Source organism: Amblyomma maculatum, chromosome 3 (genome assembly GCF_055883805.1).
Source record: "Amblyomma maculatum isolate TAMU_Amacu chromosome 3, ASM5588380v1, whole genome shotgun sequence".
In the NCBI taxonomy this organism is placed as follows: Eukaryota; Metazoa; Arthropoda; class Arachnida; order Ixodida; family Ixodidae; genus Amblyomma; species Amblyomma maculatum.
This window is the reverse complement of record NC_139346.1, coordinates 117,454,732-117,481,421: the sequence shown is the minus strand read 5'-3', so window position 1 is coordinate 117,481,421 and position 26,690 is coordinate 117,454,732. Positions and strand designations below refer to the sequence as shown.

General features: G+C 45.6%; 1 protein-coding gene across 1 annotated transcript; it reads right to left on the bottom strand.

The window, feature by feature from the left end:
* Positions 1–687: 687 nt before the first annotated feature.
* LOC146195792 (uncharacterized) lies at positions 688–26,421 on the bottom strand. Its single transcript, XM_084597922.1, has 7 exons — positions 26,324–26,421; positions 21,924–22,027; positions 19,621–19,716; positions 17,302–17,395; positions 9,313–9,396; positions 5,470–5,568; positions 688–955 (listed from the first exon to the last, which is right to left on the bottom strand). The coding sequence occupies exons 1-7, from the start codon at positions 26,352–26,354 to the stop codon at positions 813–815; spliced, it is 651 nt and encodes a 216-aa protein (XP_084454048.1). The 5' UTR covers positions 26,355–26,421; the 3' UTR covers positions 688–812.
* Between the last annotated feature and the right edge of the window lie 269 nt (positions 26,422–26,690).

Genomic DNA, 26,690 nt, shown 5'->3' with positions numbered 1-26,690 from the left:
AATTCTGTGCCACCTCGGGATCCACAGAAGCAGTTTCAGTAGGCATCTTGCGCATATAACTGAATAAGTCTATGGGATGCACTGGTATCGTGTTTCGCGCTCAATTAGGAATTTTAGAGCATGCTTTCCACTATTTCGGAAAAATGACCATTGCTGCCATTAATAGTCACTGGCTGTATCCAAACATATAGCAACCACAACAGCACCTGTGACGTAATTGGATGATCAGGTACTGACTGAATAGGTTGGTCGAAACGCAATTTCAGTTTTCAGTTTTAGTCTGCTGGGTCCTCTTTTTGAAGTCTTCTATTTGCTATTTCAAAACTGTCTTTTGTATCGGGCTAAGAGGACTCTGCGGAAAGTTATTTGATTACGAACTCAAACAATTTTGAGAAACCTTGGAGTTTTCCTTTAGGTTCGGCATCTAAAGGCGCGATTATACTCCGACGTAGAGCGAGCGGCACGGCGACGTCACGTCGGCCAAAACGCGACCTGTTACACTCTGGCGGCGCTCGAAGCTGGTGCGTTCGGTGTCTTCCGGCGTGGTCCGACGGCGCCCAGTGGGGGTATTGAAAAGGTTTTGGTCGCGGAAGGCCACACGTGCCCACTCTTCCCTAGCGCAGCCTGTTGCAGTCGTGAAATTCTTCTGTGAGCTCTAGCTGTTCGTTGAAACGAAGCAAACGGACAGAGGGAAGCAGAAAAGAAACACTTTATTAACCCGGTGAAGCCTTAAGAAAAGTTAAATCATTACTTTAGAGAAATCGCTGCATCTGGCAGATTTTCGTGCGTTATTTTATGCAGTGCGCACTCCCTTAAATTTCTTCTTCTGCTCCTTCGTCATCGTCGTCGTCGTCACTGGGCTGTCCTACCGATGAGGATTCCTCTTTTACCTTCGAATCCGCGGATGCAGGTTCTTCGCCTGTAGGTGGCAGCTCGCCCGGCGGTGTTGGTGGGCCTACACAGAGCATGGAACTAAATGTAAAAGCACGAATAGCTGGCTGCCGCGTATGTCTTGCACAACCTTATTACCCGAGGCGTCTTCTTAAAGCACTAGTGACATCGCCGGTGTTGCAATCACAGATCATACTGCGCCGCAGATCGTTGGTAAAAACCAATGTAGCCAACTTGGTGATGTCATACTGAACTCTTCAGTAGCTTAACTAAAAACTTGGAAACAGAAGTTTTCTTCTCTCATGATTATTTTCATGGGGATATAGACACCAGTGCTGAAGCAGCTAAGATCAGTGAGCCGTAGACCGCCTAATCAGATCCCACGTCTCATGACGCTGCCGCTGGTTGCATTAGGCAAAGAAGTTAAAAAAAAAAATTGCGCTGATTTCACACACGAATGCCGTCCTGCGACTCTATTTCATTGTTATCGTCAGCTACACCGAACGGGTGATGCCCTCTATACCCTAGGCGTAATGATTCCTTCATACGAAGCTCAAAAATAACAAATAAATCTTTGTATATCGCACTCTTCCAGATCCAAATGCCACCTCAGTACGCTGAGTAAATATACTTTAACATCACGAACCATCTAACCTTGTATTTGACGCTTGCACACTTCCTTATGCGCCATACAATTCCATATAACTAATCAACTATCTTTTTATAACCAAGTAAAACAGTGCCGCTCATTTAACATTGCCTCGACGACTAAATATATATTCGGTAAGAAACGTGGGGCTGTCTGCATAAATAAATGGAAAATACAATCCTCTGCAACAGCAATACTCTCAATTGCATAAGAAGCAATTTTCAGAGTATTTTCCCAAGTGCATTAGAGACTGCTCTTTTGAATCCCTGAAATGCGTAAACCACAGCCATAATAAGCACCCAAACATACGCATCGACCACTCGTGCTGCGTTCTGAGCAGTTACAGACAGTGGTATTGCACAGAGATACATCGGTTAGCATGGGCAGAGGAGCATCGAGACTTCATATCCAAACCTGCACCGAATTGCAGCCTCAACTTGGTCGTCCACACAAGTTCAGTCACATCGAAAAGAGGCTGCACCGCTAATTACAGCTAAAAGCACCATAACGGCTTTCTGCTCAGCTGAAGCGGGTGACTCGCACTTAGAAGGACGTCGCAGCATTTTCACGCAAAGCATTTAAGAGCAGTAACGCCAACTTCGAAAAATTTGCCTGGGTGCACTAACGATAATTTCCTTGAGCGTAAAGCTCATGTGCACCTTCGGTCCATGAGCTAACCGCGCACACACGCAAAGGCGCAGCCATACGCATAAACGAAAAAAGGCCGAAAAAAGCGTAGGATATAAAGGCAATGCTGGCAATGAGGTGACATGTATATCCATCTGCCCCGCGCTTACCTTCCTATTTTCTGTGCATTTCTGTAATAAATTTTTATGGCCTAGCATTCTTAAGAGAAACGGGCAGTGGGAAACATGCTGTGCATCAAATGGAAATATACGCGGAATTTCATGGCAGTATGAACTGATGCGAAAGAACACTGAACACAGCGAAAACAATATCTGCCTCTCTCTTATGGCATACGCGTAGCAACCTTTTCAGCTTATTCAGTGGCGACAAGCCCTCTATAATTCGCAAAGCAATCGCTGTACGCGAGGTGCTTTATATATATCCTATCATCAGGCTCCGTTCTTCCCAGGCGCGGAGGATGAATAAACATGCCAAAAGTTATGAATGGTCCACTTAAATTTAGAAGACACCACTGAGTAGGCCATAGTCAAATTAGGCGGTGGTGCAGTGGTATGTATTGATGCGAGAGTTGGACTGTGAAAAAGGCTGACCGCCGAAGAATTGACGCGTTTGAATTGTGGTGCTGGCGAAGACTCTTTAGAGTTCCTTGGACTGCCAGAAGATCAAATCAGTCGATATTGTCGACCATAAACCCTGACTGCTCGTTGGACGGTCAAATTCTAAAGTTAAAGCTCAGCTACTTTGGTCATCTGATGAGAAGAGAGGAGTCGCTGGAGAAAGATTTGATGTTGGGAAAGGTAGTGGGTCGCCGGAGAAGGGGTAGGCAGCGAACGCGATGGTTAGATGGCATCCTCGAGGCACGGCAGATGAAGTTATGTGATGTTAGGAAGATAGTGAGAGACCGGAAAGCGTGGTGTGACATGGTCCATAGGATCACGAAGAGTCGGACATGACTGAACGACTGAACTGAACTGCAGTGGTTAAGGCGCTCGACAGCTGCAGCCACAGATGCGGCATCGAATCATCACCGCTCTGACCGCTTTTCGATGGAGACGAAAGAAAGGCGCTTGTGCGCTATGCAATATCAGCGCAAGTTAAAGGACACCACGGGATCGAAATTTCCGCAGCCCTTCACTACTGCGTCTTTAAAGCCTGGGTCACATTGGAACGTTAAACCACATACACTAAACTGAACTAGGTTGGTCCCCAATTATGCTCAAAATCGGACGACATCTTATATGGGGAGTCTGGTGGGCCGAATTTCGTTGGAGTCTGGTGGGCCGAATTTCGTTGGTGGTCTACTTAAATTTGGAAGGCACCACTGAGTTTGCCATAGTCAAAAAATTTTGGACGCCAATTTTTGGTCGAATTCGGGAGATGACAGAAGGGTAAAGAAATGGTCTTTTTATATCTCATTCGGTGCGTTGATATTCCCCTTTCTGTGCCCGGACGACAGCTCTTCTCGACATCACCTCAAGGTTTCCGAAAGCCGGTGCTAAAAGCATTTCATGCTTACTGCTATTGCAGGGGAGAAATACCTAGGCCAGCGACAATGAGCACGCTGTGAGCACTCCTATTGCGTCCTACGTCCATATTTCAGGGAACATACTTCCCTGTAAAATAAAAAAAAAGCGAACCGTACCAAGCCAATGAGACATCACTAAACCTTCTTCATGCAATTTACTTTTTTGTCTTCACCCTAACACCTACCCATAAACCAAATGGGTCACAGAATTCACAGAAACGAGCAAGCGCTGTTTATCTGATATGTTTTGTACCAATGCTTTAACAAATTGTAACGTTCAATGAAGTCCCGTTCTTCTACTTGAGCGTAGAAACAAAGAAACAAACGCTGTGCGAGTATACCGCTCAAAGTCAAAGGCTGCGTGGCGAAGTTGATGAATGATGGCTCATTTTCAATATAGCACTACTTAAAACCTCTCCCCAGATTTACAGCGCTCATTTATTTTATTTTCAATCTTCAGGATGATTAAGGCAGTGTTATCGGCCCTATTTCAAACAACGAAGAGAAATGCTTCATATGACCAGAAAAGAACAGACTTTTCGGACACTTAAGCTCAATTAAAATTGTCGCGTAATAGCGTTATAATGCCCCTGCGGTCGCTCAGAGGATCCCGGCGTACTGAAAAAACAGTGGTTGCCATTTCGCATGGCTTTTTAGCCCAGTCGGGCAAATTTGGTTCGCTAGCCTTGCGTTAGCGTGCTAGCGAACTATTATCCCCGCTTCGTATCATGGCCTCACAATGGCAATTTATATTGATATTGTGAGCTCCTTCCATGATCTTCTTTCACTTGTACATGCCATGACCTTCCTCTTTCATTTGTACATACCATCATCATCGTCCCGCGGCTCCGGCTCCGGCACAAGCCTTGGTTCGTGATCGGATTAAAACGCTAGACAAGGCATCGCTGGCCCTGCCGTCACGACCTTGCTGTCTCAACCTAGCCTTCTTTCACAATATCTCCATGTGTGAGGTCACAACCCGCTCAATCACTGCCCGTTTTCCTGCCACAGTGATGCCAAAAATGCTTACTTTTCCGGCCGAACGGGCGGGACTTATAACGCTGCCGCATCAAAGCTGAGTCTAATTACAGCTTAATTTGTGGGTGGCACTTGTAAATCGTAACTATCCTGTGGGCGATCACAGCTGATTATAAAATAAATTTACTAACACATCCTGTTCCTTCTTTCTAATTTCTGCAGCTGTGAAAGATTTGTGCGCTAACTGTATACATTAAGGACTACAGAAAGCACGAATTACTTGTCTTAGTAACTACGACCAGCTCTGTGGTGTCGACCAAATTAATAACACGTTGAACTTGCGTTTAGTTGCGAAAACTACCCCTTCAAATAATGACAAATGGTTTTGTTACATCACTGCCCATGACAAATTCGACACATTTTACAAGGCCCATAAATATAGCCCCAACATCCAACTATGGGCCGTCCAGCAGGTCCGGGGTGCGCTCGAAAAGCACAAGCCTCACAACCCACCACAAACGGGCCAAATGAGGTAGTGCAGAGTAGGGCATAGCCCCGGGTCGACGCTTGGCCAGCGTCACGACGCTTTCACCCGTCGTTTGCCGGCTCCTTAATAAAGTTGTACATACATACAAACAATTCAAGGACCGAGCCAAATAGTCAGCAGTAATTATACCTAAATGAGTTCCTGTGCTTTCTATTCAGCGTAACTGCACGCACAAATATTTGCACAAATGCGAAAGTTATTTTAGTCTCGTATTTGAGAGGAACAGCTTACCATTTTCATTTAGCTGGTCTCCACCAGACGACACTGTTGGAGGCTCTTCGTTTTCTGTATCTCCCGCAGTGGGAGATGTCATTTCTGCGCCGCCGATTTCTGCGGAAGAAAGCACCTCTATCAGAACTTCCCGCGGTATTGATAAGGACAAGTGACATGAGTGTAAAAAAATTAGCGGGTGTCTTAGATGTCTCTCAAGAGAAGAATGACGAAAGCCTACCCTTCCTCTCCTATCATTTGCCTCTCATTGTTTGCCTTTTATCGGCGTTCGTTGCATAATAATAATAATAATTGGTTCACAGGAAGAGGAAGGCGCAATATAGGTCACACTTGCTCTGTGGACACCTTAACCACGCCGTAACGGATTGGAGGAAGGTGGGAGTGAAAGGGGAAAGAAAGAAAGAAAGGGGCGCCGTAGTGGAGGGCTACGGAGTAATTTAGACCACCTGGGGATCTTTAAGGTCCGCTGACATTGCACAGCACACGAACGCCACTTCGCTTTGCCTCCATCGAAACGCAGCCGCCGCGGCCGGGTTCGAAACGTCACCAGCCGCCAAATTCGAAGTGACCAACCAGAAGTCTCATTTTGTCTAGCGTTCCTGCCATCTGCAACCTCATACTTGAACGCGCGCTAAGCAACGCAACTCGACAGGAGCGATGGCGTACCGCCAAAACGCACGCTTGTCGGAGAAAGTGTGATAGATATTGCACCTTTTCTTTCCTGTAAACCACATATAATTATATCATATGTGGCATTGCTACATATAATCATAATTCGTAACCCCATCCGCATCTGTTACGCAAATGTAGGCCACTGCTCCGTATGCCACAGGACTGGCGTCAGCAAACACGTGTAGGACTGTTTTCGTGGTAGGCTCGACAGTGTCGGATTTGTAGCACCGCTGCACTTGAACTGCCCCGCCGGGGTGGTGCAGTGGTAAGACGCCGGACTACTGTGTCGGAGATCCCGGGTTCGAACCCGACCACGGCAGCTGCGTTTCGATGGAGGCGAAACGACTTGGCGTCCGTGTGCTGTGCGATGTCAGCGCACGTTAAAGACCCCCAGGTGGTCGAAATTACTCCGTAGCCCTCCACTACGGCCACTACGGCTCCCCTTTCTCTCTATCCACTTTCACTCCCACCTTCATCCCTTCCCTTACGGCGAGGTTCAGGTGCCCACAGAGCAAGTGTGACAGATACTGGGCCTTTCCCTTCCTATGAACCAACCAACCAACCAACTTGAACTCTTTCCAATTCGTTTAGTTCCTCACACCACTGCACCCACTTCGTGTCCAGATCCGTAGGTAGGATATCATCCCATGCATTCCACATTTCTCTGCCACAACTCCTGGAATAAAGCCTTTGCCCTGACGGTGAATGGAGCTAGCCATCCAAGTGGGTCATAGAGTCTCGCCGTATAGTCTTGAGCACAAACCTTTTTGTGCTTGTACCTGGCTCGGATGGATCGCTTGCCAGTGGGGCGAATGTCAGGTTATCTGTGCTTGAGTTCCATGTCAATCCCAGCACTTTGAGAACTCCTGGGAGGTACCCGAGGTGCCTTGCTTCGCAGTCATTCGCTACAAAGCGCTCGTTCAATGCCGGATTGTTGGATGCCCACTTGTGCAGTTTCATAGATGCCGCGCTGAATATTGTATTGGTTTCTTCATAGATCTTCAGCGCTTCGTCTTCGTTTTCTGCTCCCTTTAAAACGTCATCCACATACAAGCACTGCGCCAGTAGCGAAGCAGTCTCCGGATAGTCTCGTTCCATTATCATCAAGATGCTGGAGAGTCGCTGTCAACAAGAAAGGACTTGCGGTGGTTCCGAAGGGAACTCGCTTCATTAGCCAAGTGTATCTCGCCCGTTGCTCCATTTGCATCCGGTTTTGCATGGTGCCACAGAAAGCGCAATGCATCTCTGTCGTTGTCTCTGATCTCGATTTGCAAAAATGCCTTTTCAATGTCGGCTACCAAAACTATTTTGTGGCTTCTGAAATTTAGTAACAGTGCTACAAGGTCGGCTGTCAAATTCGGACCACTTTCGAGGTTTTGATTCAGGCATTTTGCCTTCTGTCCATGCGATGAAGCGTCAAAAACTACTCGCAATCTCGTATTAATCGTTTCCCGAAAAACCGGCTGATGGCGCATGTAGTAGATCAGCTTTCCCTCTTCCTCTTTTTCTACTATCGGTTCAGCTATGACTTCCATGCAATACTGTCTGATGACAGCGTCGTACTCCTCCAAGAAATGAGTTTTTCGAAGGCGGTTTGTCAGTCGTGACTGTGAATAAAACAAGAGAGTTTGCTAGACAAATCAACTGCTTCGGAGTCTCTGAGACGAGAGGCTGAAGCTGGCTAGCTAAGCTTCTTCACAAAAATTTGAGAAACGGCCGAAATTAAATCAACGTGGTTTATGACCTCAGAAACACAGCAGAGCCTGATTCCCAAAGCCGAGTACCATTCACCTAGGTTAGTTACCTCGATATTAAGAAGGCAAAAGGCCTGTCAATGTTCCGCTTATTCTTGGATGCATTACAATCTTACGATCCGACCTAACCAGATGTCATTCTTAACCACCATTCACACACGCCTAATTCGGTTTGTGTAAAGATTTGGCGGATAATTTAAGAGCCATGTCCACATCGGAAGAATAAAGGAGTGCCACAACGAAGTGCGGCATGCTGCTAAACTTAAATAGAAACAGAGCGTCTCTTTCAGGTGCGGTTCCAACTGGCCCGAGGCCACTCTAAATTTATGTTTATCAAACGTGAAACCGTAGTGAACATTACGGACAGCAGTTGTATCTTTAAATGCCCAAATACCTTCTTCTGGTCTGCAAAATCACTTAAAAGTGGTATATTTGTCTCAATGAGCGGGAACATCTTGCGTAATGCTGATCCTAGGTTGAAGAAGACGGTGCGCGCCCTTGATTAGTGATAACGACTCACCAGGTAATCAATGTGCTAGTCCGTGACTTCGTTTTAGAACTACGGGTGACCTCGAAATAAGGTGTAGACATATTTTCATCCTCAGTAAAAGGTCTAAATGAACTTAGCTCTTTAGCAGGTTCCATGTAAGGCTGTGGTCCTTTTACAGTACTGAAGATACTCTCAGCTACATCGTGACCAAGTTTTCTACACACATCCATTCCTTGTCATGGGCGGAGCTCTTTACCATCTGCTTTCGCCTCCCATGTGGGACAAGGTGTATTTCTCAGCTTAAAACAATTCTCTTGCAGGCAGTGACTTTTCCTACACACATCCTGCACAAAATTAGTTGCTCTGCGTCGCAATTCTTAACCAACTGTGCATCTGTGGGCAACATACATTTTACTTAGTCGACCTGTTTATTAATCATAAACGGGAGAAAATACACTATTATTGATGCGTTTTGAGAAACCCTAAAAAGATTGAAAACATTTTTGAATGTTACTACTACAGGAGTGCCTCTGCCATTCATTCCAGTGCGTGGCAGAGTTGTGACCGCAGAAAAGAACAATTTAGAACGAGGACATCTTTACGGCCATATTGTTTTCTTGAAAATCGGCGATTCACAAGAGCAATTAGAAAACGTGAAGAACTTTAGGCAAGTTATATATTTTGGTATCTTACATTTTAAATAATGTCGAATGTGATTTAAAGAGCAAGAAACCTCTATGCCGTCTTGCGTCAGGGTATATGAAAGGAAAACGAATGTTTTCAAAAGCAGGTTGGCACCACCTCTCTCGTCAGTCCCTGATCATTCACTTCATTTCCCAATTATATTTGGCGTACAGTGCCAGAAATTGTACAATAAACTGAACCCGCTCAGCTCTACATCTGTACACATGTCTCCGGCACATTTACCAGTGTTGTCTGAAGGCCCAGGCGCTGGTGCTTCCGGTCCTCCTACTTCATCATTTGATGGTGCAGCGACCGCCGGAAGAGGACCTGCAATTTGACGCCGAGTATGCGGATAACTACGTTAGAACTGGACGATCTAGAAAAATCGTACATATGTCACACTGCATCCATTAGGAGATTTAAACTAATATCAAAAGCCCAGGCAGTAGCCCGTCGCGACTGCCTATTCACTGCTCTTATTGGAGTGTTTATTATAGCATAGGCAGTTTCCAGTAACCTCAGTACCCCTAGGCAATTTCCTCCGCTAAATGAAATGTTCAGTGAATCATTTTCTTTCAGAGCTGCCATTACGAGAGTGAGGTGTTGCAGCCGGACATTCAGCGGTACAACTACGAAACTTTTCGCACTGCTGCACTTCGCTCAGCAAAGAAGCAGTCCTTGCTCAAACAATGTATGCAAAACGTTTCAGAAGGTTCACACAAATTATCTTGAAAAGTGTGGCATCAAAAAATAAAAACAAAATAACACCGCGCGTAAGACACGATAACGTCGATGGATAGTCCTTTGCCGCTCCGTTTTTGAACATGGTTTGTGATCTGTATGCATATTGCGATTCTATCAGATGATACATTTTAGGAGGACTTGTCTTTATCTTGCCAGAACTATCTCACGTTTTGATTCCTCAAGCATAAGCCGCGGGTCACTCCAGTAATACGAAAGCTTCCAATGTGGTAAACACCTATTTGTGTCGCCGCTATCGCGTTGTCGCATGCTTCTACTGCTAAATAGCACTTCATATTTTGCCTGCTATTATAAGGATATGACCAGATCAAGCAGATCAAGACTATAAGCCGATGACAATAACTTGAAAGTCACACCTCTATGTCTCAAGAATTAGTCGCAAAGCTTATGGGGAATATGAATATTCGATAACAGTCCCAAGGTGCAAAGCACCCAGTGGAACTTGGGAGCATCTGGTCCTACTGAAGCTATTAAGGCTAGCAATTTTATCACCCAGTCAAAACTATCCACACTGCTCAAGCCACCCAGTGTGTTTAATTTTTTTTTTAATTGCGAAATTAATACCACGCAAGGTCTAACGACTCGTCGCTGTGTGCCGTGTCGGTGTCCTCATGGTACCTCATAAAAAATAAGCATGCCAAGACGTTTGAATTACGGTTACCCCTAGTGCACTTGCAGGAGTGCCAACCCGGGTCGCTCTTTTTATACGGGAGGGTGATACCAGAATCAGCCTGCTAGAGCCATTTTCATTCTCGTTATCCCTACGACACGCAGGCACGTAGGGGAATATTGTAGCAGGCAAAACAAGCTTCCGCCGTTGCTTTCTCAATTCAACAAGGGTTAACCAGAGCTAAACCAAAACTAATTTTTTTCTTTGTCTCGCACCCCGCCCGTTACTCTTTTCTTCAAAACATAAAGGCAGTTGTCTAGATTTTATATAATATATGCTTTCTTATTTTTCATTACTGCTGCAATGCAAATTGAATAAATATAGACGCGCACATTACATACTAGCAGAAATATGCAACGTTTTAAAGAACATAAATAGCGGCAATTGATAAGCAAACAGTAACGAAAAAGATCACATTCTACCGACCCAAAACAAAAGGACGACTGTTCTAGCCTCCCATAAGATATTTTAGCGTAGATGCACGCACAGACGTAGTGGATGTATTAACAGATATTTACAGAAGAGTAGCTGTCTACAGCGCCGACGAACGTCTGATCAGCGGCGCCTAGCACGAACCACACACTCTTCATCGTCGCGTTCCACATGCGAGCACAGCACTTTGTGCTCGTCGTTGTCCCTTGACATAACTCCCGGCGGTGACCGCACTGTCCGGGACCTAAGTGGAAGACGGAGTAGGTGCATGGAGCAGCTTAAGTCGAACTACATGAACAGCCCCAGTAGCAGTGTGGGTGCATGACGACGGATAATCGAGGGGGGGCAACCTCATATGTCACTATGTTAACACAGTGCTAGAAACACAGAATGATAGAAAGACAAACACACGTCTTTCTATCTATCCGTGTTTCTAGCGCTGTTTTAGCATAATGTCCGAGCAACTTGCCCAACAAGGCACATTGTTCATATGTCACGTTGGTCACCTGACGAAGCACACGATAAGAGCCATTGTACTGAACAAGGACTTTCTCCAAGACCAAACGAGAACGAGTGGTCCTAACCCATAGTGTACTCGGCAATGCCGGTGGTGATAAACAGACATCTGGTAAGTGAGACAGTCGCAGGCGATTTCGCGTGCCAAAGTTGCTTCGGTGATAGCGTCACGGGCGTACTTCGTGGTCGAGGCCAACGAAGGCGGCAGTAGTGTATCCAATGGCAATGCAGCATGGCCACCAAATAGAAGATAGAAAGTAGAATATCCTGGGGTGTCATGCCGCTACGTAATATTAGGAAATGTTACATTGGGAAAAGCAGTGTTGCAATCACGATGGACGGGTGCGACGTACATAGATAGCATGTTAGTCAGGGTCCTGTTCAACCTCCCTGTAAGGACATTCGTTTGAGGATGGTACGCTGTAGTAAGGTTATGCTGCATAGAACAGAACCGGAGTATGCCTTCAACAAGCCGGGACAAAAAGAAGCAGCCGCGGTCCGCCAGCAATTAGCGTGGAGCACTGCGGTGAAAGATGAAATTTTGTAACAGGAACTCGGCGACATTTGTGGCTCAACTGGTTGATAACGCACGCGTGATAACGTACCGAGTGGTGTAGTCAGACGCTACAGCGATCCAGCGGTTGTCGGAAATGGACGTTGGAAAAGATGCGAGATCTTACACGATGGAAGGGTTCCAAGGGTATGTCGATAGAATGCAGAAGGCCAGCAGGCAAAGTGGATGGGCGCTTCCTGTGTTGACAAAGGTCGCAGCAGGAAGCGTAACGCCGAACACCACGGGGTAGACAAGGCCAAAGTAAGTGGGTCGAACCCAATCGTACGTTCCAGAGAAACCGAGGTGGTCTGCGGTGGGCATGTCACATAGTTCCATAAAGACAGAGGAGCGGAGATGCTAGGGAATGACAAGAAGGAGTGGAGGTTCCTCAAGGCGAAGGTTGCTGCGGTACAGGATGTTATCGTAAAGAACAGCGAGTTGGAACAAAGGGTCTGAGGTGGCACCGTTGAGGCGATCGAGTAGTGGACGCAAGGATGAGTCTTGCCGCTGCTCGTCCGCGATCTTAAGCCGATCAAAGATAGCGAACAAGTATGGGCCGAGGTCATTGGCTTCAGGGTCTAGCGGCTCCATCGGGTGACCAGACAGGCAGTCAACGTCTTGATGTAGATGCCCTGACTTGTAGACAACAGTATAAGAATATTCTTGGAGGCAAAATGCCCAACGACCAAGCCGGCCTGTGGGGTCATTCAGTGAAGAAAGCCAACAAAGAGCGTGGTGGTTAGCCACAACCGAGGAGAGACGAACGAACAGGTAGGGTCGAAATTTAGACACGGCATAAATAAGGGTGCAGCGGTGGCGTAGCAGTAGAACATTCGCCTCGCATGCAAGGGGACCGGGGCTCGAATCCAGGTGCCGCGCAATTCTCCACCGGATAAAACAAAAAATACGCGTGTCGATGGAATTGCATAAAAGGGTTCGGGGTCCGACCTGATGCCAGCGAACACATCCGGTAACGCGCTTCCTCACCAGAACAGGCGGTGGCCACCCTGGTTCAGTATTTGGCCGCAACCTCCCATGATTATCCCTATAGGAGAAATATGGGAGAGGCCTTCGCCCTGCAGTGGGTATAGTCAAGCTGATGATGATGATGATGATGAAATAAGGGTTAGGCACTCGAGCTCAGTAATCGAGCAATTGCGCTCGGTGATGGAAAGAAGGCGGTTAGCATATGCGATCCCACTGCTTTGCCCTTGATGACGTTGGGCGATCCCAACGCCGATACCATATGTGCTGGCATCTGGGTGAACTTCAGTTGTATCCTACAGGTCGAAATGGGCCATACAGATGGTAATGTGAGCAAGTGGATCAGTGAAGAAAACTTTTCTTGGGCAGGACCCCTGGTCAAATAACGTATTTCTTAAGGAAGTCAGTGAACGGACCGGCGTTGGCAGCAAAAACGTTGATGAAACGTTGGAATTTGGAGCATAACACAATAAAGCTTCGCAAATCTGTAGACAATCGAGGAAGAGGGAAGTCCTTGACAGCTTGAAATTAGCAGTATCTCGACAGTCACCAGAAGCATCGACAAGATGCCCAAGGATTGTGAGTTGACGGTGCCCGAATTGGCATTTTGACTAGTTGAGCTTCGACCCGGCTCTACGGAAGGCGGAAAGAATGCTCGGCAGTCTTTTGAGGTGCGCTGAAAATGTGGACGAAACAATTACACCATCGTTGAAGTAACACAGGCATGTAATCTATTTACGCCTCAAAGTAAGCATTCGATCATTCCCTCGAAGGTAGCTGCAGCATTGCACAGACCGATCGGCATGACCTTAAACTGATATAACTCATCCAGTGTGACGAATGAGCTCTTTTCACGGTCTTTATCATCGACAGCAATTTGCCAATACATAGATCGAAGGACGATGAAAGAGAAATATTTGGCTCCGTGAAGGCAATCCAAAGTGTCATCTATTCTTGGGAGAGCGTAGACATCTTTTCTGTGATGCCATTGAGGTGCCGGTAATTAACGTAGAAGCGCCAACACCTCTCTTTTTAAACAAGGACAACTGGTAAGGCCCAAGGGCTCGACGAGTGCTCTATTATGTCTTTAGTCAGCCTCTTGTCCAATTCTGGTGAATGATGTTGCGTTCCGTACTGGACACTCTATGAGGACGTCTATGGATATAAGAGGCGCCACTGATGTTTACGCGATACGTAACCGCAGAGGCCCGAGCCAAAGGGCGGGTATGGGAGTCAAAAATGTCGCGATAAAAGGAAAGCAGGCATCTCAGGTAGTGAGTTTGTGCTGGCAAAAGGACCGGAACAATATTTTTGCGTATTCGTCAGATGGTTGGACGTGTGCCACGTGGAGGTCAGCCGAGGGGGGTACACAACCTGTAACAGCTGATACAAGGCATTCAGAAGCAGGGCACAGCGTGGCAAACGACATGCCTTGGGGAAGCGGCTGAACGTGCGATGGAAAGTTTGGCAAACATAGTAATGCTGTAAGCGCAAGGGCAACGTTACCTGCGGGAGGTACATCAAGGGCTGGAGCAACGATGTACTGGATATCGGGGACTGGTGGGATGGATGAGAACGATACATATGGGACAGCTTCGGGGTCCTGGTGGAGAAAATCTACACTACATAGGCAGTGCGCAACAGGATCCGGCGGCTCCTCCATAAAAAGTAGGTCGAGCTAAACAACACTTGTGGCGCAATCAATGAGGGCAGAGTGATCAGAAAGTCAGCACTGAGGATTACGTCATGAGGGCAGTATTTACGGAAAGTGAAGAGAGCAGAAGTATGGCGGTAGGCGATTTGCACACGAGCTGTACACATTCCTACGACAGCGGAAGTACCACCATCAGCGACAAGGTCGACAGCTGAGGGGGCAGGAGTAAGCACTTTCCTTAGGCAATGGCGGAGGTGGGCGCACATAACGGAGGCGTGCGCTCCTGTGTCGATCAGACCTATATCAGGGAGCGTTAGGGGTTTTCAGGTCGGGTGGTCAAGGCACCATCCCCTCAAGACGCTCCAACCAACAATTTTTCAAACAACGTCCAGGATACGGGTCAGGAGATGGCGGACGGCGAGATCTGAGCGACGAATAACGACCGCGGTAGGACGACGACGAAAGGTTGGTGATAGAGTCTGAGTGTCGAAGCATGCGAATTGCTGTTCGGAGGGGTATGAATAGCGGGGATAATAAACAGAATCTTGGTATCGGCGGTAGGTTGGTGACGGACGAGTTCGGCACTGTAGAGAGATGTGACCGACTCGGGAGCAGTTAAAGCACATACACCTGTTATCAGGTGTTCTCCTCTCCTCTGGTTCAGCTACGGCGAGGTTAGTAGGGATGTCTAGGAACAAGTACTGGGGACACACGGGGAGCATCTGGAGAGATAACAGAGCATGTAGTTCGGATCCCTAGATTGGCAAATTCTTGCCGGACAACTACCTGTACAAGGCATATTGTAGGGGCACTTTCCGGTACTAATAGTTCAGAGACTATGGGAGACACTGCTTCTAGTTCCCGGAGCACAAGTCGTATCGGGTTCTCAGATGTTGACAGACAGCAAGGTAGAGGATGAGGTCACAGCCCTGTTCGGCTGCCGCCTAAACTGAGAACAAATACGGCGGCTTTTCGCTTATTCGAAGCGGCGGCATTCTTTTAGAATTGCGTCAACCATTTCGCAGTCCCTGTACACGAACAAGTTAAAGACATTGTCTGCTATCCCCGTTAATACGTGACTACTTTATCACTCTCTCTCATGGCGGTGTCAACTTTCATGCAGAGGGCCAAAGTGTCCTGATTTTATGACACATACGACTCTGTGGACGATTGTTTTCGGCATGCAAGCTACTTCATGGCCTGCTGACGTCCGATTGGCCTACAAAACAAGTCACAAAGCTTCCTCTTGCAGAGGTCTCAATTGATTAGTTCATTCCCGCCGGTCTCTACAGAAGCAAGTTTTCTGAATCGCCTGTATTTGTTAGGAGCCCGTACTTCATCTTTTCTAAGCGATATTTATCCTGGTACTTGCAACCGGTAGCAGTATAAGATATTTTAGCATTCAGTACAAGTTCGTAAAGTCGCCAAAGCGCCAGTTATACAGTGCACGCTCAAAACAGCAAACGGCACCAAAAGATGCAGGTAGGCAAGTAGTACTGAATTGAAGCCTTGCATGCTATAGATCTTCCTGCAGAAACGGATATTCTTGTTTCTTTCGTGGAAAGCACGCACTCACTGTGTTTACCATTTCAGTGTCAAAAATGTGAATCTTCTTTTGTGTTATATATATATATATATATATATATATATATATATATATATATATATATATATATATATATATATATATATATATATATATATATATATATATATATAATATAGGGGAAATCAAGTTGCTCGTTATAATACATAAAGGAAAGAAGCCAACAGCCGGCGAGGCCAAGGAAAGCATTGGGGATTGTATTTTATGTCTTTCTTATTTTTAATTTTTACTTCGGCAACCACATAAATTAGTACTGTAATCTGTTTAGGGGAAAGATAATTAAACACTAAGTAGAAGGAAAAACAACGTGCAAATGGTGGGAACCGAACCTACGACCTCCAAATATCGCGTCCGGCGCTCTTCCAACTGAGCTACATTGGCCGCTGTCCCAACTGCTACTTTCTTGGGTATTAATGTTGCCTGTGTACGAACCTTGAAGGTGTTCGCCAGCGCCGCCCTCAACCTTAGCGGTGGACGTGGAACGTCCTGTGTTACCGACAGCGTCACGTAGAATGTGATCAAGAGCGAGGCCGAAAGCTGTGCTAGAACCTTCTTACACTACCTATGGCTTCAAGACTGCCAGAACCGAGACGCCCGTAAGCTAAAAGCAGATAAATGAAGGGGAAATGAGGGTGCTCGTTATAAGACATGAGGGAAAGAAGCCAACAGTCGGCGAGGACAAGGAAAGCATCGGGGATTGCACTTTTGTTTTATTTTTACTTTGATAATCACATAAAATAGTAATGTAATCTATTTAGGAGAAAGATAATTTAACACATAGTAGAAAGAAAAACAACGTGCCGATGATGGGAACCGAACCCACGGCCTCCGGTTCTGCTAACCCACTATCTTGTGTGACCTTATACTGTCCTGCATCGCTGCTCTGCAGATGTGCATCGATGGTGAGGAAAAATAATGTGTAACGTATCTTAATCTCTCATCCACTTATGTCTGCCACACCCCAACTTTCTTAGTCAGTGGCCCCTCCTAATCGCCGTTAATTCATCAGAATTTAGTGCAAGCAATATTTCAGTTGCTTTCTTTCCACATCTTACCTGGTTTCTCAGGTTCAATACCAGTAGGAGGTATTTGTTCATTTCCAGCGATGACACAGTACCCACTTTTGCATTTTCCTTGTACACCTCTTCCCTGTCGGTAAATTTACTTACATAAATAACAAAGCATCCTTAAAGCACAAGACCTGCTTACTCTAGTCACCATTTCAGGAATATCCTAGACCGTTCGAGAGCATAAACTGTATTAACCGAGACGTTTGGAATATCTAAATAAATCAGAGGGTCGACAATCTGCTATTCGCCACCGGGACCAGCGTGATTCCTTTACTCACACGTAGACCAGCTTTGGAACATCATGACGGCGCCCATGCTAGCAGGCCCCTAGGCGCAAATATCGTTTTAAACAATCAGCACGCACGCTCTGATACACACACACACACGCACTGATACATTCTGCGTAGTCAGACATGATTATAATAATATTGATCATATTCGAAAAGCCTATATACTCAGTCCCTATTGAGCCTGAACGGCCGTAACGTTGCCAATAAACACACATATATCGGCGTATAGACACAACTTGATTGCAGTGCGATTGTGCCATTGACAACATTGACTGTAAATTACAAAAAATAAACATCTATACACAGAAGCCCTGAGGCACGCCTGTGGCCACCTTTGCTGAAGATGCTAGTGTATGGAAGAAAGTGAGGAACTGTGATAAAGTGTGAGCAATCTGTTATAATTTAAACTACATATATAGCACGAAGCTTTTCAAGAGCTTTCTTATCGCAGACCAGTGCAAGTGCTCTGGAATAATCTATATAAAGTCGCCAATTCTAGCGTACTGACTAAGTGCGGACGCATGTCATGTATTAATTCAAGCTGCTTTGAGACCGCGGCACAACCACTCGACATCAAGAATCTCCGACCCATATCTCTAACTTCCTGCCATAGCTACCACCCGAGCCACAACCATCTTTAGCGATTCTAAATCCGCCGTACGGAACTTCGCCCGCGGTCGGATCTCTACCCCAGCCTTCCGGTTCCTCGCCTCCCTCTCCCCAACCGAACACCCTATTCAACTAATATGGGTGCCCGCTCACACGGGTCACCCAGGCAACGAAGCAGCTCACTCTTTTGCTCGAGGATACGTCAGCCGAGCAGGGACTGCCACTGCCTGGGGAGATGCTCGCGAGCGCATGGTATCCTATCACGAAATCTCTCTCCATTACCGTGATCAACGAACCATCTACCCTCCTCCTCATAAATCTATGACTAAGCTACAACAGGTGACGTGGCGCCAGCTTCAGTCCCGTACATTCCCATCCCCCGCTTTCTTATCTTTGATCCATCCAGGACTGTTCTCGCCGCAGTGCACCCTGTGTGGGGCACCTAAAGCTGATTTTGAGCATATTATGATCAAATGCTCGGAATTCCACCCTCCAGCCACTTGGCAACTCTCCGACCTCGAGCGATGGGAGGCTGCGGTGTCCAGCTCTGACCCGGCCGTTCAAAAGCGGCTGACGAACTGGGCTTTGGGTGTCGCTGGGAAGCACCAGCTTCCAGCCACAACACGCAGCCAAGAGCCGACCCGTCATTAGAATGTCATCCCTTAAGGCTCCCAAATATAAAGTTTTTCACCACCACCACCACAACTGTTTGAATAGCTATGCTGAGTTAGTGAAAAAATATCGTGATACGTTTTGCACGATGTGATAATGAATGACGTTTTCAAGGAGCTTGCAGCATGTGAACATTTTCGTGGAGGTAAGTGATTAGCTATTATTTGTTGGGGAACGTCTCAAATTAACAGCGTTTTTTTTAGTTATTTTAGAGTTATATCCCTTTGATATTCTGTGTCCATTTGGGAAGCACACTAAGTATGACATCTAGATCCAAATTTTAATGGATGAAATCTTTATTAAAAGAATCTGAACCATATCGTGGCTTCGGGACCCGAATGGTTCTGCACTGAAGTGTGAGTGAAAGCCATATTGGTGCCAACATCACGATAGAAAATAGGTTACATGTAGCCGTTAAAGCCGTCAGAGGTTGATGTGGGGCCGCAAGAAACACGCTTATAATAAATAGTTTTTTTTTTATTTAGCTTCTGCTTCATATATCACTTGGCAGCCTGAAACTATGTAGTTTCGCTCCAAAAAGTTTTTATCGGTATTAAAGTTTTAAAAAGTAAAAAATGTGCTTACTCAATTGTGTCACGCAATCTATTTAGGAGCCTTTTTTGTGTAGACGTGCTGTTATGCTCAACTACTCGAAATGCCTTGACTGCTGACTGAAGAAGAGCATTCCACATTATTTTTCACAGCACATACTGCTCCTTTATTCATTCCATACCTGGCATTCTGTGTCGTCTTCAATTTTTCCAATGTACCACTGGCCATCGTCGTACGGTTTGCAAAAGTAGATGCATTCCGACGGTGTTTCCTGGAACTGTGATAGAACGGAGAGAACGGTAATAATTAGCCATTCGAAAAACACCGCGCAAACTAATAATGAGCGCATCTAACTGCCGTAAAGATTTTCATCTGGTGACATCAAGGCAATTTCAAGCATTCGAGGCCATCCGCTAGGTTAGGCTAAGCAAAAGCTTGGGTAATAATTAACATACACGCCTTTTATTGCCAACGCAACACTACGCCATGTTTGGGCCCGTCGCGTAATCCGTCGCAGTCATGAATGACCTTGAACAGCCGCGAAGAAGAATAAGAAGAAGAAGAACGATCGGTCACACGCAGCTATTGCTTTCGCTCCATATTCGGCTCAGCAGCGCTGAACCCTTTTGATTTTTTTCTCTTAGTTCACACTTTTAAAGCATACGTGTGGAAGTGCGAGCGACCGACACGCCATCCAGCCCTACATCGACACCTATCGGCCAGAACATCCTCCCCGGCGGGGAAAATTGCAAAACGAAGGGTTCCGCAGAAATTCATCCAGCGTCTGACCATAGTGTGACACCGCGTCAGTCATTTCGTGTGCGCCGTTCAACGTCATCATCGCGCCGATCTCCGCCACCCTTGCAGGCAAGGCTAGCCAGCGCGGCCGATGCAGGGTAGGTCGCTGGACAATATGCGCTGCTACTTAGTATTCCTCCGTCTATGTACATGTTAAAGAACAAGGTTAATATAGTTGTTGATGGTTTGTCTACAATGGTGTTGGCAGACACTGCTGCTACTGTTTCGGTCATGAGTTAGGATCTTAAGAACCTTTCGAAGAACAAAGTCATGTTTATTTGGGACAAAACTGCTAATTTTTATGGAGTGAGTGGAGAGTTATTGTATCCGGTTGCGGCGTGCAGCGGTAAGGTTTCTGTGGGGGACACAGTATTTCCGGCGAGTTTGCAGTTTTGCCCCGATCTACACACGACGTAATCCTGGGAATTGACTTCCTGCGTATGTGCGGCGCTACAGTTTACTGTCGGACGGGAGCGCTAAGTGTTAGTGGTCATCTTCCTCGTGAACATTTGGAAGAGTCGTCAAATTAAGAAGACGTTCTGTGCATATATATTATGTTAATGAAAACACAGCGCGAAAACGAAGACGAAACCACACAACCCAGGCGCTGACGATAAGGGTAACACAAAAGGAAGAGCTTCGAAGAAGAAAGGAGAGCAATCGGCCCGATTTACAAGAAATGTAATTCAAGAGAGCCTTTTGGGTGACTAGTTGGTACATAATCGAAGTAAATGAAAAAACAGCGCGAAAATAAAGACGAGACCGCTCAACACAGGCGCTGACGATGAGGGTAACACAAAAAGAACTTCGAAGGAGAAAGGAGGAATACAGGCCCGATGCGCAAGAAATGTAATCCAAGAGACCATTTTGGCGGGCTAATTGGTGCATAATAGAAGTTAATGAACAAACAGCGCACAAATGAAGAGACCACAAAACAGCGCCTGTGTTGTGTGGTCTCGTCTTCGTTGTGTGGTCTGGTCTTCGTTTTCGCGCTGTTTTTCTATTAACTTCTATTATGCACCAGTTAGCCCGCCAATATGCTCTCTTGGATTACATTTCTTGTACATCGGGCCCATTTTCCTCCGTTCTTCTTAGAAGTTCTTCCTTTTGTGTTGCCCTCGTCACAACGCTTGTGGTGTGTGGTCTCGTTTTCGTTTTCGTGGCATTTTTTCATCACCTTCTATTATACACCAGCTAGCCCGCCATAATGTTCTACTGAATCATGTCTTTTGAAAAAGGTATTTACCCGCAGAGGTGTGTTTTCAGCAGCCAGAAGCTTATGAAACGCAACACGATATACTAACAAAACTTTTGCTGGACGCTAGTTTGCATTCGCTACTGGCATAAAATGCTCAGAACAAATTGTCTCTTAATAATATGTAGCACGTAAAAGTAGTTCACAACTGCGGTCATAGATATATGCATCTCTTCGTCGTCAAACAAATGAATTATAACAACGTTGATGCTCAAATGACATGCTGTTATTAGTGATAATTGATTTGGGGTAAACAAAAGGTGAACAACTGCCTCTCTCTCTCGGTGGGCGCTTTCATCCTGCATTGGGGGAAGATTTCAATGGGGGAGTAAAATAAGGAAGGTATAAAGAGGCGACTGCACATTATTTTCAGCCATACCCGGTTATTTAACAAGCATTCAATGTGCATTGTCTATTTAGGCAGTATTTACCGTTTCATTCGTGTATCCCTCTGGTGTCTCCCCTCTTTGCTTACTTTGGCATCGATAGAGAGGGTTGTCTTCCAGTTTGTATCCAACGCAAAGCCCTAGAGCGCCTGCACAATCAAAGATCGCTTTCTTAACAGTGCATCCTGCCGCATTTGTTGAAAAATATATGCACTCGATGTTTTTCAGGCACCCGACATTGTCCTTTTTCCTCGGCTTCTATACAAAGAAGCATCTGCACAGTTATGCTAATACAAAATGGAGCAAGCTCAATAAATTTAACAGTGCCATTTGTTTAAGCTACACCAGTCTACCAAATCTCGCATACCTACAATGGATTTTGGCTGCACTGGTGTAGGTTAAAACAATGGCCGTAACAGTACCATACATACAACCCACTCCACAAAAAAGTTTATAGTACTATAAAAAAATGCTTCCGTATGAGCAATGAGCACTCCAGAGAACGCTGGCAGGGCTACGTTTTCGTGGCTTCAGAGCAGGTGACCGAGTGCCACAGGCTCACGAAGCGGATCGGACTTCATTTCCATGAATAATATCACCAGCCACAGGCGAACAACAGAATGCAGCGTTTTCTTTGTTGCTTATACATTAAGGACAACTCTATCCACGATTGTTTATGACCATCATAATTAAGTAGTGTTTTCAAGTGAATGCTATGAACGCCATATGCGAATAAGGAATCATTTCTGCCCTAACAGTCCTTTGCGTGACTATGCAGCAACAGAAGCTGGACACCAAATCTTCGTTAACGTATGCTGCTGTGTGAGATATTAGCTAATGCAGGGTGTTTCACAACGAGTGTCAGTATTTTTAAATATAGGCTTTTTAAGTTAAGAAATGCTTCCCTAGGCATAACATTGTTAGCAACGCTGTGCGTGCGAATACTGCTATGACCGGTTACCTAGCCAGCTGGTAAACTATTGTTACACAGTTAACTGTCCAGATAATATTTTTAGGCACTGTATTTCTTAGGAACCTTGAAGGCTATGGTAGTAATATCGATGTCCGTCTTTATATTTGCGAAAGTGCCGTCCTCATGCTCACTGGAGCACGAGTAAGTTTGAGGTGGAAATCGCTTACGCGGGCTCGTAGCCATGCATACGAGTACGGCTCACACAGCTGCACTTAGCAGTATTTTATATTACCGTGGTAGGGTTAAAGATTTGTTATCTAGAACTTCAGACGTCAGAGTTGTGAGTGAAAAATACCCACCATGGCTCGGGCAGGTAACAACTGACATGACTTTGAACTTTCTCATCTTCGGGTAGTGTAACATCAGGATACCGTATGGCATGACTGAGTTGGCAGGCGCTTCCAATCTGATGGAAGGCTCAGATCGGAATGCAGCCTTACATTGCCCTAGTTTATCAATTTAGACATGGTGTTCTGAGCTCACGCAGCAGGATCATGCGACTTCCTTACAGCGATGATTTATATCCACGTCAGGTGGTCTTCACAAAATGTGGTGTTTTACGACTGTATGCTAATGAGCATGAGCGAGATAATAGATGCATAGGTAAAGAACTACTGATTAAGCGAGTAGAAAAGAAAATGGACGCGATTGAGCATCCACAAGAGAATCTGGCAAATTGAAGTTAATAGGGCTGCCGCGCCATACCCTTAAACGCGAAGATTAACTGCCCTAGAATTTTTCTGGTGCACATGACTCCAGGCAATGTTCTCTCATAGAAAAGACCCAGCAGTTCTTGTACACTGGTTAGGACGCTTGAATACTATTCTCAAGAATATGGCATCAAAGCGCTGCCGCGGCTGCCGCTTTTCAATGAATACGAAAGGCAAGTCACTCGTGTGCTGTTCGATGTCAGTGCGCAGAAACCTACCGGTCGAAATTTCTGGAGCCCTCTCATAGCCGTACTCTGCGTAGCCTGATCCGTTTTGAGACGTTAAACCACATAAACCATAAACCTATAAAGCCCTCTTCCTAATCAAAAGTTTATTATTAAAATCGCTCTCAGTTTACACTCTGTGAATCGGCTCATTTTATGATGCGTGAAGGAAACATTTCTTTTATTGCTTTCTCAAGCGCTGAATACTACACTTCGATAACCGTAGACCCGACGGATGACGCTCGCTAATTTGTTCCAGACTACAACATATGTAGAGATGAGAGGCCCTGAAGCGACACATCGAATATGAGAATCGCCATAGTGAAGGGCTTCGGATTAATTTTAGACATTTGCGAATTTTGAACATACGCTTATAGCGAGCAGTACACTGTAATTGGGTGCCAGTGCGAAGGTACTCATACACTCACCACTACCCACCAATCTTGTCCCATTGTTTATTTTTTGTGTGTGTGCCGTCGATCTAATTGGTTATGCTGTTTCGTGATGTAACAACCCAGTGGCCTCAAGTGGGTAAATCAAACCAACCAACCAAACTAAATCCGGTACAGCGGCTCCAAAACGCGATTCTCCCTGACGAGTTTTCAAGTTCATCAGTCAACAGAGAGGAAAATAGAGCCTATATGGCTCTCAAGTGCAGACCTTGACCTCTTGTAGCACTTTCACATCAAGCAATATACATCGAAGCATATTCAAATCGGTCTGGTTCGTAACCGGGAACTCAGGTTTAGGAACTGACCATCTTAGCCACTCAGCTTCCGAAGCGGGTGCTTACGATCCTTATAAGTAGGTTTAAATATGGTTAAACATCCCCAACTCACGCGGAGGGTTCCATTAGCACCACAAATCCGTAGTTTCCGCTATCCAGCACGCCGTTGCACCGGATCTGACCGCGCAGTTGACGGTTAAAACTCCGCAATTAAAGCTGGCGTGTCCAAGACGGCACCCCATGTAAAGCTGAAACTGCAGCTTCCCGTACTTTCGCACTACGACTATGACCTCAACGTACAACTGAAGTGCAAGATAATGTGGCAGTAGACGTAATTACATAGATTCGTGCATAACACCAACAGATTCAGCTTTTTTTGCCAGTGTTCCTTAAGCAGAATACACCAGACCGTGCAACAATGCCACACTATTAATTTGCCAGCTGAATACCTAAGAATTCGTAGAACAATTTTGCCAGATTTTGTTCCGATGCTGAGTACTGACCCTGAACCACAACATATCTCTTTCAGGGACACGACACTGACGAGAGCCGTCGTAAATAACGTTAAATTCTCTCCAAACTCCCCAATTTAGCGAACGTATACTGTTTCTTAAAAACTCTCAGAGAATTCAAACTTCATGGCCGCGAAATCCGCATAGCCTATATTCATTATTATTACTAAAAGGCAGCAGTCACACATACAGGCGGCCTTGTAGGTGAACCTACTTTGACCTTTCGTACAGGCGTGGGAAAGACAGGAAACTCGAGAACCTCAACGGCAGGCGTACCTCTCGGTCTTTCTTTGCTGCTGAACCTTCTGTGTCATACTCGCCCATTACAGGAATCACGCTTTTGGTTATACCACACGAAATAATGTTTATTTTCCCGGTTTACATTCTTCATTTTGTCTACTTGCTTACAGGGAGGACACGCAGCGACAGCTCACAGTGCGTAACGCAATAACTTTGACCTCGGGTAGCGCTTCCTCGAATCCCGAACACAAGGTGTAGTGCCATGTGCAGGACCCAAAACAAAAAAAGAACAGTGAAAAAAGCAACAACGGAAAGACTTCATTGATTCGCTTTACATACGGCGAAGAAGGGCTTCACCTGCATTAGATGCAGCCCATTTAGGCCAAGCACAGTGCGAAAGCTTTGGAAATAAAAAGTACAAAATAATTATGCGCCAACCTTTCCTGCTTGTTTATTAATTTTCTGCTCAGCGCAAAATTATTCGCTTAACTGGGCAGCCTGAAGTACAGATATGCGCAGTCCTTATTCTGAACAAGCAGCAACTTTTGCGCTCTTCGGTAGAAACTCAGATTCCAATTCCTCGTCAAGGAATTCAACAACGTGATATTGTATTTGCCTAAAACATTTCAAAAGCACTCCTCGTTTCTTCCTTCATCCAAACTATCCATTGAGGTTATTCCAGTCATAAGACTTGCACAACTGTTGAGGAGGTACACAATCCGTCTACTCCTTTCAGCTCATATGTATATACCTCCTCATTGCACTCTATCCACCTAATGCGCACTCTGAATTTCCCAGCAGAGAACATGATACTTTTCTGTATCGCACAAAGAGGGCGAGAGCATCATGGTTGTCGCACAAAGGCATACCATTTAGGCCACAATTTTTTGTACAAAACAGATTTGAAAACGTCGTGCAAATACACTAAAGACAACTTGTGTTAAATATTTTTTTTTTTTTTTAGAAAACATTGCTTGAAAAGAGCAACAGGAGTCGACAACATTCTGCTGTAAGAAATGCATCAAGCACCTTATGCTTAAGTATAAGCGCAATACGTACCAGCTAAGATGACCGTCTCGAAGACCACCATTGTCCCAATCGTGGAGCTATCACTAGTAACAAACTGCGCATGAGATCATGCCTCCGAAGGACATTATATATAGCCAGAAAACCACGCGTCGCGCTTTCGAAACAATAACTTGCGAACGTCTTTTTTTTTAATGTTCTTATTTACTGTATTCTTGCGGCTTTTTTCTTCTAGTCCTTGATGCTTGCGACAATATTTCATTGTGCACCCCCCTGAAGAGCGAACACTGAGAAACAGCATATTATACTATGATGCCCTTTTCAGTTTTCAAGGCTTTCTAAATTTGCATCTATCTATGGCATCCTGTCATCGTTGAAACCATAAAAAGCCATAAAACGA

Excerpts from the sequence above, each read along its gene's own strand:
- LOC146195792 (XM_084597922.1), bottom strand. The coding sequence starts at position 26,354 with ATGGTGGTCTTCGAGACGGTCATCTTAGCTG. Across the intron at positions 19,717-21,923 it reads AGGGATACACGAATGAAACG|TTCCAGGAAACACCGTCGGA; the intron begins GTAAATACTGCC and ends GTTCTATCACAG. Across the intron at positions 17,396-19,620 it reads AAGACGACACAGAATGCCAG|GGAAGAGGTGTACAAGGAAA; the intron begins GTATGGAATGAA and ends ATTTACCGACAG.